The 16,072-nt window shown below is 36.7% G+C and overlaps 1 protein-coding gene across 1 annotated transcript in view; it reads right to left on the minus strand.

Annotated features, from left to right (window-relative positions):
• Positions 1–16,072, minus strand: part of LOC106131741 (homer protein homolog 2) — a 36,531-nt gene that overhangs the window by 3,931 nt on the left and 16,528 nt on the right. The window contains exon 7 of the mRNA XM_060951785.1: positions 239–405. Coding sequence (XP_060807768.1) covers positions 239–405 — 167 coding nt within the window. The remainder of the gene's footprint in view (positions 1–238; positions 406–16,072) is intronic.

A 16,072-nucleotide genomic window follows, 5' to 3' on the forward strand; every position in this document is an offset into this window, starting at 1 on the left:
ATTGTCACTCTTTTGAACCAAATCTCTCTCTCATCTCTGCGTGTCCCGGTCGCACCCTCCACAGAAGAGTTTCGGGGCCCGGGGTCCGCCTTCCGACTTTTCTCTCTCCACTTGGTCCGGTTTTCGGCGTCCTCGAATATCAGTCCATTGGCTCGCATATCATCTTTTGCGACGGACCAGCCTCATAACCCTAGCTCAATCACACTAGCCTCCCAACCACTGAGCTATCCAGCCTCACCTTTCCCAGCGTAATGCCTGGCCCGAGCCACCTCCTCCCTGTACTGGTGCAGCTGACGCTTCCACTCGTCCACGTTCGCGGTGCTCTCCTGGAGTGCGGCCGTCAGCCGGAGGTTGTTACTCTTCAGCGTGGCCAGCTCCACCTCCCACTTCTTGGCGTTCGCCGAGCTGGGGGGGAAAGAAAGAGAATTTGTTTTAAACATATGTTTCAACGATAGAAATAAAATTATTTTTTGTAATGGTGCCGTGCGGTTCCCGGCACCGTTACAAAAAAGAATAGGACCACTCCATCTCTTTCCCACGGATGTCGTAAAAGGCGACTAAGGGATAGGCTTATAAACTTGGGATTCCTCTTTTAGGCGATGGGTTAGCAACCTGTCACTATTTGAATCCCAATTCTATCATTAAGCCAAATAGCTGAACGTGGCCATTCAGTCTTTTCAAGCCTGTTGGCTCTGTCTACCCCGTAAGGGATATAGACGTGACCATATGTATGTATGTATGTATAGAAATAAATATCTGTGGTGATGATTTCGGAAAAATCTATATGGCAAAGATACAATATGATAAAAAAGATTACTTAATTATCAAGTTCTTTTATTGTTTGCCGGTTGACTGGAAGGGACCCCTTGATGGGATAAGTCCGCCATTGCAAGAGATTTATTTCTTTTATAACTATGTACTATTTCTAGTAACTGTGCAAAATTTTAATACAATAAAGATATTACAAACAAACAAAAGATCTTTTTAGACACAGACATTTTAAAACTAAGCCCTTTTACAAGTTTTTAAAGGATTTTACAATTTTAAGTCTTATATTATAGGCAGTAGAAAATGTTCTTCATTGACCCAAAAGATACAACCTTTGACAAACAAATTATTGTTGTTAACAATACCCTTCGCCAGACTTTAGCATAATGAGCCTTCTTGAAATTTAAATTAAAATAATTACTTACGTGGCCTAATTAAAAATGTTTGTTTTACATGTAATTTTCAAGAGTGTAAGCAATGCGTACTCCGCAGGGGATATAGACGTGATTATATGCAAGTATGAATGTTTGTTAAATTCCGGTACGCAACAAAGTCCTTATTAATTGAAATAAACTGTTTAGTTTTGTATAAAAAATTCCATGATCTTACTACACTAACTCATTAAAAACAAACAAAATAAAATCACCTCATATCATCAACTATAACACCGCGTTGAACGTCGTTCATAAAAAGTACATTTTTTTCAACTTCATATATTGAATCCACGCACTTCTTCAAAACCACATTTTCTACATCCGACGATAATGCGAAGAATCTGTACAGCAGTTCCGTCGCATCTAAGGCGGCTTGTTTAGTAGGAAATTTATAATGTTTAATATCAGAACCGTTGAAATTATCTGTCGTATCATTTGAATGCTCTTCATTGATATTAACCAGTTTAACAGTCGATTTTGTAAACATAGACTCTAAAGATACATTATCCTCATTACTTGGCTCGTATTTAACATCTAATTCTTCTTTCCCAGTGTGTTCGCCTTCAACAGAACTGTTTAGCCAATCAACAATGTTTTGTTGAACTGAATTATCATTTTCTTCATCAACAGGTACTTCATCTTGTGTAAATTGATTACCAATATCTTCGTTATAAGTATCGGCTGTTATGGAATTGAAATGTCTTGTTACGCGCTCATTTTCATTGATAACATTCAAAGATACGCGATCATCACATCACCGTCAAAAATATCATACTTCTTACAAAACGAGTAGAACCAATAAATTCTGTTAAAATTATGAATACCCATAGACTTAGCAATCTCTACAGATTTGTCTTTTACCATTTGTTTATCAACAATAACGTTGTTAATTCGTTTTTCATTAATCCACTGTATTATACGCGCATTAAGATCGCGGCTGTAAAAATAGTTAGTTTGTTTTTTATCGCCAAAGCCTTTAGCGCACATTTGTTTTACATAGTCCCTTTTTTTGACTATGTTCCGTACCATCGTATTCGAGATTCCCAATTCACGAGACAACTGATTCCTACTGATACCGCTTTCAAAAGCGTTAATTATTTTCAGTTTATCACCGAACGTCAATTGAAAACGCGACATTGCGAGATTTAGACGATGTTATTAACGCAACGGTTTCGCAAGAACTGAGTATCCGAAAATAATGTCATGAGGCAAAAGAATGCGACGTAAGAAGTACTTACAAAAAAAAAATGGATCCTTTTTTTACAATTTCACCATTTCATAGTTGCCAGATGTGTATAATATGAAGTCGCGAGCGAGTTAGAAGTGTGTGTTCGTGTTCGCCCGCGAGTACTTGAGATTTTTCGTCGAGTAATACCCATAATGTGTCGTGTGGTTCCCGGCACCAATACAAAAAATAATAGGACCACTCCATCTCTTTCCCATGGATGTCGTAAAAGGCGACTAAGGGATAGGCTTACAAACTTGGGATTCTTTTTTAGGCGATGAGCTAGCAACCTGTCACTATTTGAATCTCAATTCTATCATTGAGCCAAATAGCTGAATGTGGCCATTCAGTCTTTTCAAGACTGTTGGCTCTGTCTACCCCACAAGGGATATGGACGTGACCATATGTATGTATGTATGTAATACCCACAATTTTAGAGCAGGTAGTGACTTTTTGCCCCATTGGTCTACTCAAGTATGTATTTCTTTTTTTGCTAATATATTTTTCTTCAGCTTTTAAGTGCTTAAGGGTGTTGTTCGATTCTGGGAAAGTGAGAACAGATAAACAAAAATTCTATTTCATGTTTAAAACAATCATATCGACAACGTAAACATCAAACGCTTATAATAAGAGTATTGTCCGCCTCCAGACAATTATTTTTACATACATATGTATATATCGCTTCTATATCCATTGCGGGATAGACAGAGCAGAACGGCCTTGAAAAAATTGAAAGGCCACGTTCAGTTGTATGGCTTAATAATTAAACTGAGATTCAAATAGTGACAGGTTGCTATCCCATCGCCTACAAGATAAATCCCAAATTAACAAGCCCATCTCTCAGTCACCTTTTACGACATCATGTATATGAAGCGGTGCCATTCTAAAGTGTCGAAAACTACACGTCACAGTAGATTTTTCTTTATTATTTAATAGTACCTATATAAGAAAATTTCGTCACACACATAAATATGAAACGCTCATTAAAATCGTAACGCAGAGTATATTACGCACAAAATCGATTATTATCGCGTCTGGAGACTAGATGCATGACGGACACGTTAGTGTTGGGAAAAGATTCTTGATCGAGCCCGAAAAGCTATGAAAAGCCTAAAAATTATTCACAATTATTCATATATAATAATCACGTCTATATCCCTTGTGGGATAGACAGAGCCGACCGTCTTGAAATACTGATAGACCACGTTCTGCTGTCTGGCTTAATAAAAGAATATCAGGTTTATAAGCCTTTTACAACATCTATGGGAAAATGGAGGGGTCCTATTCTTTTTTGAATTTAATGCCGGGAACCACAATAACGTTGTAAAACGGGGTAGACAGACACAGTTCTTTGGTCACAAGAGTATTTGGATAGATCGTGAGACTGGAGGATACTTTCACAACGCTAGTATGAGATCCGCGAAGTAAATCGACCTATATGATGCATCAGTGATGTTTTGCGTAAGATTTATATGTTGTACGTATTTCTATTCTCATAAAAACTTAAATTCTCAACTGCTTAAGCTCTGATCTTTTTTTTATTTTATTTTGTGTATTTAATGCATTACTATAAGTTTGGAAATAAATGCCGTGTGGTTCCCGGCACCAATACAAAAAAGAATAGGACCACTCCATCTCTTTCCCATGGATGTCGTAAAATGCGACTAAGTGAAAGGCTTACAAACTTGGGATTCTTTTTTAGGCGATGCGTTAGCAACCTGTCACTATTTAAATCTAATAATAACAGGTTGCTAACCCAACTCAAGTCAAGGCATGAGTTTACCTGCAAATAAGTTTACGCGGGAAAATTCGTAATTTACGCGGACGAAGTCGCGGGCAACAGCTAGTATACAATATGTGTGTGTCCAGTTTGCGTTACGCAATTAAAGCGCAAATTGCGCAAAACGCGAAACTGGCGCTCGCGAAACGTCAATTAAGCGCGAAACGGGAACAATCCAAGCGTCGAGATTGATCGCCGCATTCCGTATTCCCTTGGTATTTTTTACGAGCGTGAAGATCAAACGATTTCCCGGTGCATCGTCCTACTTCGTTGTTGCATCATGTATACATACAATTTAATGCATATATGCAATCGTTATTATGTTAATTTGTAATAGTATTATAAATTTGTTAGGTGCGTCTATCTGTTACGCTGTCAAGATTAAATCGCTGGACCAATTTCGATGATTTTTTTTAATTTTTAAACGCAACTTAATTATTGCTTAAATAAAATAAAATTAAAAATAAAATTATACCATTTAAAAGTGAAGGATCGGCACGGAAACACATTATTATGATATTACATATCAATTCTAAAATTATTTTTATATTGAGTCCCACGCATTTCATCATGTCATTTCAACTTCCTTTTTATACATGTATTTAAGGCGATGATGGGCTAGCAACCTGTCACTATTCGAATCTCAATTCCGTCATAAGGCCATACAGCTGAACGTGTCCTATCTTTTCGAGACTGCTGGCTCTGTCTGCCCCGCAAGGGTTATAGACGTGACTATAAGTATAGGTATTCCTGTGACTAATACACCACGAAATATTATTTAATTTCGCCCGTAATTCCGCTAACCGGTACAACTTTAAGTAGGAACTGTCGTTTTCATATATCACTTTCGCTGGTAATAAGTGTACAATCAGCATTGCTAATGGCGATAATGAGCGGTATCGTATCATCGTCATACGTAAACTATATCAACTAATATTATATATGCGATTTTTTTTTTGTTTTTTTGTTTGTACGTTCCCGGCAGTGCCGTGTGGTTCCCGGCACCAATACAAAAAAGAACAGGACCACTCCATCTCTTTCCCATGGATGGCGACTAAGGGATAGGCTTACAAACTTGGGATTCTTTTTTAGGCGATGGGTTAGCAACCTGTCACTATTTGAATCTCAATTCTATCATTAAGCTAAATAGCTTAACGTGGCCATTCAGTCTTTTCAAGACTGTTGGCTCTGTCTACCCCGCAAGGGATATACACGTGACCATATGTATGTATGTTGTTTGTATGTTATGTATATAGGTATAATTAAGAGTCCGGACATGAGCATAGGGTATCTTTCGTCCCGGCAAAAACTATATTTCCCGTGGGATTTGCGAAAAACCTGTATTCTTTTTAGGTGGCGCTTTATTCGTCGATTTTTGTAGGTGTCGTTTAATTCGTTGCTTTTCGTAGGTGTTGCTGATTAGGTCCCTTTTTTGTAGATGACTCTCAATTCACGCGTGCGAAGGTGCAGGTAAATAAATAAGTGTTATTATTTTAACTTGCGTGTCGTCTATTTCCTTCTTAAAGGCGATGAGCTAGCTGTCACTATTTTGGCTTTGTCTACCCCGTAAAGACGTTGTAGCGGGAGCGTTGATAATGCTCAACCGCCACCAAAGGCTCGGTGTTATGCCTTGGGAACCGCGGCTCCGACGATGTTGTGTCGGAGGTTGTATGTATATATGCTCCAATCCGTGAAATCTCTGCTTGCGCGATTTAGACTTTTCGCTGTTTTTGACTGACAGCGTCGCGTGATTTTGTTTCTGAGACTTGTGACGTAGAGATGTCACTACAACGTGATTATATAAATACATACATACATAGATATGGTCACGTCTATATCCCTTGCGGGGTAGACAGTGCCAACAGTCTTGAAAAGACTGAATGGCCACGTTCAGCTATTTGGCTTAATGATACAATTGAGATTCAAATAGTGACAAGTTGCCAACACAACGCCTAAAAAAGAATCCCAAGTTTGTAAGCCTATCCCTTAGTCGCCTTTTACGACATCCATGAGAAACAGATGGTCCTATTCTTTTTTGTATTGGTGCAGGGAACCACACGGCACCAATACAAAAAATTATATGTAGGTGATTATATGTATGTATGTAAAGTAGTAATCTCAGGGGGGAATGTAGAACGCGCCTATACCTAGTTGGCCAACTGGCAATTATTTTTGCGGTGCGTTGCCGACAATATTGATATTATGCAAGTGATCTTGTTGCATATGAGTAGGAATGCCTGGTAGGTAACTTATTCTAAACATTCGCGTTGCGCGTTGCATTATACTTTTTATAAATAACTAGCTGTGCCCGCGACTTCGTCCGCGTGGAAGTCGGGGGGACGGTCAGGCGGTCACGCGTATTAGAAAGAACGCTGGTTCGCCGTATTAAATGTTTCGCTGCAAATTGCTTATAACGACTATATCTCAAAACCTATTCGTCTGATTTATATACTGTGAATGGCAATTTTAGTCTACATGAAAAGCCGAAAGTAATAAACATATTTATTTGGATAAGGATTAATACTGAATTAAAGAAAATTGGTTTCAAAATAACTTATGTTTATAATGAAAAAATAATCTTAAAAAATGAACATAAAAGTGGTTATTGTAAGTAAACCTTAAGAGATAGATATATGCTCTCGCGGACTTTTTTGTGGCAAAAAATGAGTACTTCACATCTTTAGTACATTGTTTTACTATATCTTTGTTGGTTTGCGCAGCGTTCGCGTGGAAAGCTCGCAGATGGCCGACTCATTCAACTTTCACCTGCATTGTTGACGTTTCCCGTAGGAAATCCGGGATAAAATGTAGCCTATAGCCTTCCTCGATAAATAGACTCTCTAACAGTGAAAGAATTATTCAAATCGGTTCAGTAGTTTCTGAGATTAGCGCGTTTAAACAAACAAACAAACAAACAAAACAAACTCTTCAGCTTTATAATATTAGTATAGATACAGGTAAGTCAATTATGCAATGTTGTTCCCGGCAACAATATAAATAAAGAAACCATTCCTTCTCTTTCCCATGGATGTCGTAAAAGGCGACTAAGGGAAAGGCTTATATTCTTTGGATTCTTCTTTTAGACGATGGGCTAGTAGCTAATCTGTCACTTTTGAATCTCAATTCCATTATAGAGCCATACAGCTGAACGTGGCTTCTCAAGTCTTGTCAAGACTATTATGTATGAGATACACAGATGCCTTAACTTAAACAGGATCCCAAATTTATAAGCATATCCCTTAGTCGCCTTTTACGACAGACACAGACGGACAGACAGAGCCAACAGTCTTAAAAATACTGATTGGCCACGTTTGGCTGTTTGGCTTAATGATAGAATTGAGATTTAAATAGCGACAGGTTGCTAGCCTGTCGCCTAAAAGAAGAATCTCAAGTTTGTAAGGAAAGATATGGAGTGGTACTATTCCACAGTGCAGGAAACCATATTGCATGTGTTCAATCAATCAATTTATTTGTCAAACATATCCTTGGATATTTGGAAACTTGCGAATAATAAGTGCTATGGTATTTCATCAACATCCGAAACGCATTTTATACAATAGCACAAATGACGTCAATAGATAGATAGATAAAACTATTTATTGCACCATAAGAGTAGAACATACAAAACAGCACAAAGCAGAAATAGATGGTACAAAGGCCGACTTATCGCTAAAGCAATCTCTTCCAGTCAACCTTTGGGTGGAAGGAAACCAAACAGGAGATCGGCGTTGGCGCAGAGCAAGTTAAATAAATGTTTGAACATAATAAAATACATACAAAATATATATCTTTATATAATACATATAAATACATAAAATACGCATAAATACAGATAAATACATAATAATAACATATACTTAGGATAGAGTAGAAAGATAATGAGAAATTCAATTCTGTCAATTGTAAGGGATAGGCTTATTATAAACATGGGATTCTTCTTTTAGGCGATGGGCTAGCAACCTGTCAATGTTTGAATGTCAATTCTATCACTAAGCGAAATAGATGAACGTGACCTATTAGCCTTATGTTGGCTCGTGAATTCATACATACATACATATCGTGAATTCATTCATACTTACATAAAATCGCGAAACGTGATTGTATGTTCCTATTAATTATTTATAAATAGTTCAAAGCAAGCTTTTACAGTTTTCTATAGTTTTTTTTATAGCGAATCTCCCGTTGCACTCTGTTGAGGTTGGCAACACTAAAATAACAACTAAAACTATTTAACACGATTGTGGTTGGCAACACTAACTTTCCAAACTTGTATTTAACACGATTGATGTTGGCAACACTGAAACAACATCCCAAACTCGTATTTAACACGAGTGACGTATGTGTACCCTATATGTTATACATATATGTTGTTATTCGCAATCATATATAGCAAAGTATTGGCAGGTTTTGTAAGCTATGGCCGTATATTAGGTACCACTAGAAATGAGTGTTATGTTTACAACAACATCCTGACAGGTCATTAAACTGACGATGAATGACGTCATAAGTTGAAAACGGACTCGGATTATGATTCACGTAGAACTAACATTGCTAGCTAGAAAATTCTTAAGACTTAATGAAACTAACGCTAAATAAATAAAAATTACACCATCTTTGTTAATAATAATAAATAAGTTATATACTAGAGGCCGCCCGCGACTTCGTCCGCATGGAAATCCTATCAATCCCGCGGGAATTCCAGGATAAAAATTTATTAGCCCATATGTTATTCTGTGTCTTCAGCTACCTACACACAAAATTTCATCGTAATCAGTTCATTGGTTTTTGCGTGAAAGAGTAACAAACATCCATAGTGACATACTCATAAACTTTCGCATTTATAATATTAGTAGGATAATTTCCAGACTTTTAATTATGTATACGTGATATTTCAAGAAGATTAATTCAGTAGATTAGTTATGTACATTAGTTTGAATACTAACCAATGCTCTTGACAATGTGGAAAAACATCGTGAAAAAAATTTTGTATTTTGATTTTGTTGTTCATTGCTGTTGCAAACACAATCAGCTGAACGTGGCCTATCAGTCTTTTTAAGACTGTTGGCTCTGTCTATCCCGTAAAGAATATAGACGTGACGTACGTATGTATCTATGTATCCTTCCTAGTCTTTACTGAAAAGTCTAAGCCATTAGTCACAGAAATCATTAGTGGCTGATGGAATTAAGATTCAGAGATTGGAATATCCCAATGTCTAAAATAAGAGACTGATTCTGTGGCGCAGCAGTAGTACGATTGACGGTGACACCGGAGGTTCCGAGTTCGAATCCCGGCCAGGGCATGATGAGAAACGAAGCTCTCCGATTGTGCTGGGACTTGGATGTTTATCTTTATAAGGATTTATTATAAAATATAAAATATAAACCGTGTGGTTCCCGGCACCAATACAAAAAAGAATAGGACCACTCCATCTCTTACCCATGGATGTCGTAAAAGGCGACTAAGGGAAAGGCTAACAAACTTGGGATTCCGTTTTAGGCGATGGGTTTGCAACCTATCACTATTTGAATCTCAATTCTATCATTAAGCCAAATAGCTGAACGTGGTCATTCGGTCTTTTTAAGACTGTTGGCTCTGTCTACCCCGCAAGGGATCTATATCCCTTGCGGGGTCACGTCTATACGTGACCATATGTATGAATGTATGTATAAAATATAGTAACGTTGAGTCAGTACCTATCTCGTAACACAAGTCTCGAACTTACTTCTAGACTGACTCAATCTGTGTAATCTGTCAAAAAAAAAATCCATCTAGCGCATAAGTACTGTGTTTTTACTCAGCTCCCAGACTAACTTGGATGCAGAAATGTTTGCATCCAAATAGTCTGGGAGCTATATCAATGAAAAGGTCAGCTCCCAGACTTTTTTGGATGCAGATATGTATGTTTGCATCAAAATAGTCTGGGAGCTATATCAATGTAAAAGTTATTAAAAAATAAGTCTTTTTTTTTATGTGTCCACCGAGGCGCATCTAAATTTTAATTTGTAATGAATATGTTACGAGTAACGTTGAGACTGACTGACAGTACCAAAATTAATTTAGATGATATACAAAGAGATAAAATAACATCGTAATCATCTAAAACTTATGATAAAACTAAATTATATATACTTCGACCTTAATATTAATGTCAACCGGTCATCACATATAATGTAATTTAATAATTTTCAGAGCGTGAAAAACTCATTTTCGATAAGAAGCGTCTGTGGCGCAAATGTTATGTTGCTCTCTGATTCACAAGGCCACGAGTTCGATTCCCGGTGTCCTAATCCATAAACTTACCTCTTCCAATTTGTTTGATAGATAGATAGATAAAACTCTTTATTGCACCATAAGAGTAAAACATACAAAACAGCACAAAGCAGATATAGATGGTACAAAGGCGGACTTATCGCTAAAGCAATCTCTTCCAGTCAACCTTTGGGTGGAAGGAAACCAAACAGGAGATCGGCGTTGGCGCAGAGCAAGATAAATAAATGTTTAAACATAATAAAATACACACAGAATATATATCTATATATAATACATATAAATACATTAATAATTTGTTCTTTAATGTATCTCGTTCTCCTCCTTGCGCTTATTCCTGTTACATCCTCACTTCTCTGGAGAGGAGCCCAAGGTACGCCATTTCACTATGGTCCTGGATTGGGTGAATCAGTTTTTACACGAAGCGACTCCCGTCTGACCTCCGCAACATTTGCATCACCTTACCCATATTGGATCATGGTGAAAGCTGCATTAGGTGAATATGCCCATAGTCATCTTTTACGACATCCATGGGAAAGATATGGAGTGTTCTTATTCTGGTCTTATTCTTCAATGGGTAGCCCCAAAAGTATCAGTCCTTGAAATTGTATTAGGTAAAATTTACATTTTACACTATTTCTATACATATAATAACGTCTATATCCCTTGCGGGGTAGACAGAGCCAAAAACAGTGTTCAAAAGACTGACAGGCCACGTTCAGCTGTTTGGCTAAATGTTATAATTGAGATTCAAATAGTGACAGGTTGCTAGCCTATCGCTTTAAAGTATCTCAATATTCCATAGGAAAGAGATGGAGCGGTTTTATTATTTTTTCTATTGGTGCTGAAAACCGCACGGCACTATTTATATCTATACACGTTTAAATTTAAAACAATATTCTGTTAGTTTAAAGACAATATTACATAAAACATGTAACAATGTCCAACTGACTCGGTGGTGGGATCAGAATTAACCATTTCTTGGGTATAAGTTGCGCGGGCGCAGCGTAAATTTACATTCTAGTTTGCAAACTGTGCGAAAACGGATTTCAATATGGCGTTATGCGTGAGTACTTTTTATTATGTACGGGTTTGGTGCAGTGATGTGTTGTGTTGTAATGGATTGGTACATTTTAATCATACATACATAAAATCACGTCTATATCCATTGCGGGGTGGACAGAGCCAACAGTTTTGAAAAGACTGTAAGGCCACGTTCAGCTGTACGGCTGTATGATGGAACTGAGTATTCAAATGATGACAGGTTGCTAGGCCATCGCCTAAACGAAGAATCCTAATTTAGTCACCTTTCACGACATCCATGAGAATAAGATCGACTGGTCCTATATGATTTTAATTTATGCCGCGAACCACACAATAATATTACAAAGAAAAGAGATTTTAATATTTGTTTTTAAGTTACTCAAAAACTACTAATCAATTTGGATATACTTAACTAGGCTAAATCTTTGGGAGTAAAAAGGCCAGTATTATATTTAATCAGATAAGAATGATCAGGAGCGACCTCTCACTGTTTGTCCTCGGTCTTGGATGGCTCCATCGACCCCGCAAGGGAAATAGACGTAATCATATGTATGTATGAGACAAATTAATCCCCCTTTATACTAAGTCATAGTAATTTAACAGACACGCCCACGGATTAAAACGAAAGGCTTTCTTTGTGACCAAAATTATTAAGTTATTTCAGGAACAAGGGTAATGTCACCCACGCTTGATAAGATCCACTTTTTGTGCAAACGTTTAAAAGCATTAATTATAAATAGAATAGAATATCATTTTCTTTGCCATTTCCATGATATTTTTGGAATCATTATTAATTTTGACGTAGAAAACGATTTTAATTTTAATACATACATACATATGGTCACGTCTATATCCCTTGCGGGGTAGACAGTGCCAATAGTCTGGAAAAGACTGAATGATCATGTTCAGCAATTTGGCTTAATGATAGAATTGAGATTCAAATAGTGACAGGTTGCTAGCCTGTCGCCTAAAAAAAAGAATCTCAAGTTTGTAAGCCTATCCCTTAGTCGCTTTTTACGACATCCATGGGAAAGAGACGGAGTGGTCCTATTCTTATACTTAACATTTGTGTTATAATTACATACATTAAGTGCTACATGCATTACCAATTATAATTTTTATGTTCCTTTACTTGCGATCTATCAAACCGTATGAGTATTTAGGTGAACGGTATTTTTTTAATCCAATATTGGATTAGAGCATTTGTCTTCCATCTCACCTGATGGCAAGTGACGTTGAAGTCGAAGATGTTACTTGCCTGTCCAAGAGATACGCATTTATTCTACTTATGAAGTTTCGCTAAAAGCACATGTACAGAATTTTGGAATTTATTAATTAGTTGATATATAATAGAATATTTTTGAATTTTCTTTAATTACCTAAGTCATTTAAGTGTTTGTCAGATTCAACGCTATATCTATGACTAGCTGTACCCGCGACTTCGTCCGCGTGGAATAGTTATTTTGGGCATCATTGAAGGCCTCAAGGATGAATAATTTTCCCCGTTTTGTTTTACATTTTCTTTTATTAGTTGCTCCTAATAGTTGCAGCGAGATGTTATATACCTAAAGCCTTCCTCGATAAATGGTATATTCAACACAAAAATAATTTTTCAATATTTACCAGTAGTACCTGAGATTAGCGCGCTGCAACTATTAGGAGCGAATAAATAATGGAAAATGTGGAAAAATCCTTGAGGGTTTCAATGATGCCCAAAACAACAATTCCACGCGGACGAAGTCGCGATCACAGCTAGTAAATAAATAAACGTGGCCGACTCTGATGCACACTCTATACTTTTATAACTCTGCGCGTCTCAGGTGGCGACCAACACCCCCTTCTCCCTTCATCCCCTCTTCGCTACTAGAACCTCTAAAGACATTTCAAGTTCAAAGATTTTGTGATTAGGCCCGTCAACACATTCCATTTATTGATATATACTGCGTATTTTGATCGACATCAAACGACTAATTTCGAGGAATAACATGTTATGTTTTATTATAATAAAAATTGGAATTCATCGAGGGAAAATAAGGTAAACGGAATGAATAAATAATTAAATACATTAGAGACAAATAACACAGATCGAGTTAGCCACGAAGTAAGCTCGAGACTTGTGTTACGAGATACTAACTCAACGATACTATATTTTATAATAAATACTTATATATATTATAAAATATAGTGCCGTGTGGTTCCCGGCACCAACACAAAAAAGAATAGGACCACTCCATCTCTTTCCCATGGATGTCGTAAAAGGCGACTAAGGGATAGGCTTACAAACTTGGGATTCTTTTTTAGGCGTTGGGCTAGCAACCTGTCACTATTTGAATCTCAATTCTATCATTAAGCTAAATAGCTGAACGTGATACTAACTCAACGATACTATATTTTATAAAAAAAAATACTTATATAGATAAACATTCAAGTCCCAGCACAATCGGAGAACTTCGTTTCTCATCATGCCCTGGCCGGGATTCGAACTCGGGACCTCTTATTTTAGACATTGGGATATTCCTATCTCAGAATCTTAATTTCATCAACCACTAATGATTCCTGTGACTAATGGGTTAGACTTTTCAGTAAAGACTAGGAAGGATTGCCGTGTGGTTCCTAGCACCATTAAAAAAAAGTATAGGACCACTCCATCTCTTTCCCATGGATGTCGTAAAAGGCGACTAAGGGATAGGCTTGTAAACTTGGGATTCTTCTTTTAGGCGATGGGTTAGCAACCTGTCACTATTTGAATCTCAATTCCATCATAAAGCCAAACAGCTGAACGTGGCCATTCAGTCTTTTCAAGACTGTTGGCTCTGTCTACCCCGCAAGGGATATAGACGTGACCATATGCGTGTACTTATATAGATAAACATCCAATACCCGGGCCAAGCACAAAGCACGAAGCTCTAATGTAACATTTACAGAAATCACTCCGTCCGTACCTACATTAGCCGTATTCGCATTAGCTAAACCGTAACATAGTAACAATGGACACGCCAAATATCGTGGCTGAATGACCCGCCCACGAAGAAAATAGGTTTCAATGTTGCGAATATTGTATATATTGTATAACGATCATGTTAACACATAATAATACATACATAGGTACATACTAACATATACTCACGTCTATATCCCTTGCGGGCTAGACAGAGCCAACAGTCTTGAAAATACTGATAGGGCATCGTTCAGCTGTTTGGCTTACTGATAGAATTGAGATTCTAAAATCTTACAATAAAATTAGATATACATTGGCGTATATATAACATTAAAAACTGAAAGGAAATTGTAAATACACAGTTAGAAAAAGTTACATCAAAGAAAATTGTGTAATGAAAAATTTAAATTATTTTTTACTCCAAAGAAACTCTCAAAGAACCTGATCTATTCCACTGCTCAATTTTGAAATTAAAATATATTTTATCTGCGTTCGCTGTACGTTAATTGAGAAAAGTTGTTTAGGAATCGACCATTTAAATGTTTTTATTTATTGTTGTTTATTTTATTTTTTATTTTACGTAACAAAATACAATCTATATGGCATTCAATGTGAACTTGACATAGGCTTTCTTTACCTGGATATTATGACAAATACATAAAATAAATTATGTTATTTAAATAATACTAAAGTCGTTAGTTAAAAACGTAACTGCAGCTGTCACATTTGCATGACTACAGTCTGCATTGTAGTGTAGTTCGTTCCACCGGTTCGTCTACACATAAACTTTGGTAGCGGTAATATATATATATAATTAGACTTAGGTAATTTTGACGTCAATAAGTTATTACTTATAAGATTTATCTATTCTATTCTAACTAAAAACAAACATGCAAATCATCAATTAATCAATATGCCGCAAGCAACGCAATGAAGCGTATATAATTAAACGTAGAATTAGATAATTAAAAATCTCTGCCACTCCGGGGAAAAAAGTTGTAACATGTTTGTATGTAGCAATCGTTACTAACATACAAAACTATCTATAACAATCATATGTCCGTATGTAAATGGTGTAATATAAAAAGCATCGTAAAACCGTAAGTACAATCGCGTGCCGCTGCGCACGCGATTCTTAACAGCATAAGGCTGCGGTCTTACTTATAGCGGGGAGCAATTGAATCTGCGCTTACATCTGCTTAGTGTAAATGGCCACATTTATTATGGACAAACCGTACGTATTGCGCTAAACCTTTTTTTTTTAATAATGGTGCCTATTTTCTGTGATGTATAAAAATGATATTTATGACTGCTGTACTGTACTGTACGTCTTGACTCTTATCTTGTTCTTAATATACAACATTTGCTCACAAGAGAATTATTAGAAGGTAAATCGATTACTAAGTCTTCATCCAGGAAAATAGTTTTAGTGCAATGACTAATTCCTATGGCGAAAAAAAATTGTAAAAATTGCAACGAATTTACCATACGACTATAATGACTCTTGTACCTACTATCCAACGTTTTGTTCACAAGACAATCTTAAAGAAGAACCGATTGCTGAAACTTCAGTTTGGGAAAAATGTGTTTAGTAAAATAATTTTAAAAATTATAT

The sequence above is a fragment of the Amyelois transitella genome, chromosome 26, assembly GCF_032362555.1.
Source record: "Amyelois transitella isolate CPQ chromosome 26, ilAmyTran1.1, whole genome shotgun sequence".
Lineage (NCBI taxonomy): Eukaryota > Metazoa > Arthropoda > Insecta > Lepidoptera > Pyralidae > Amyelois > Amyelois transitella.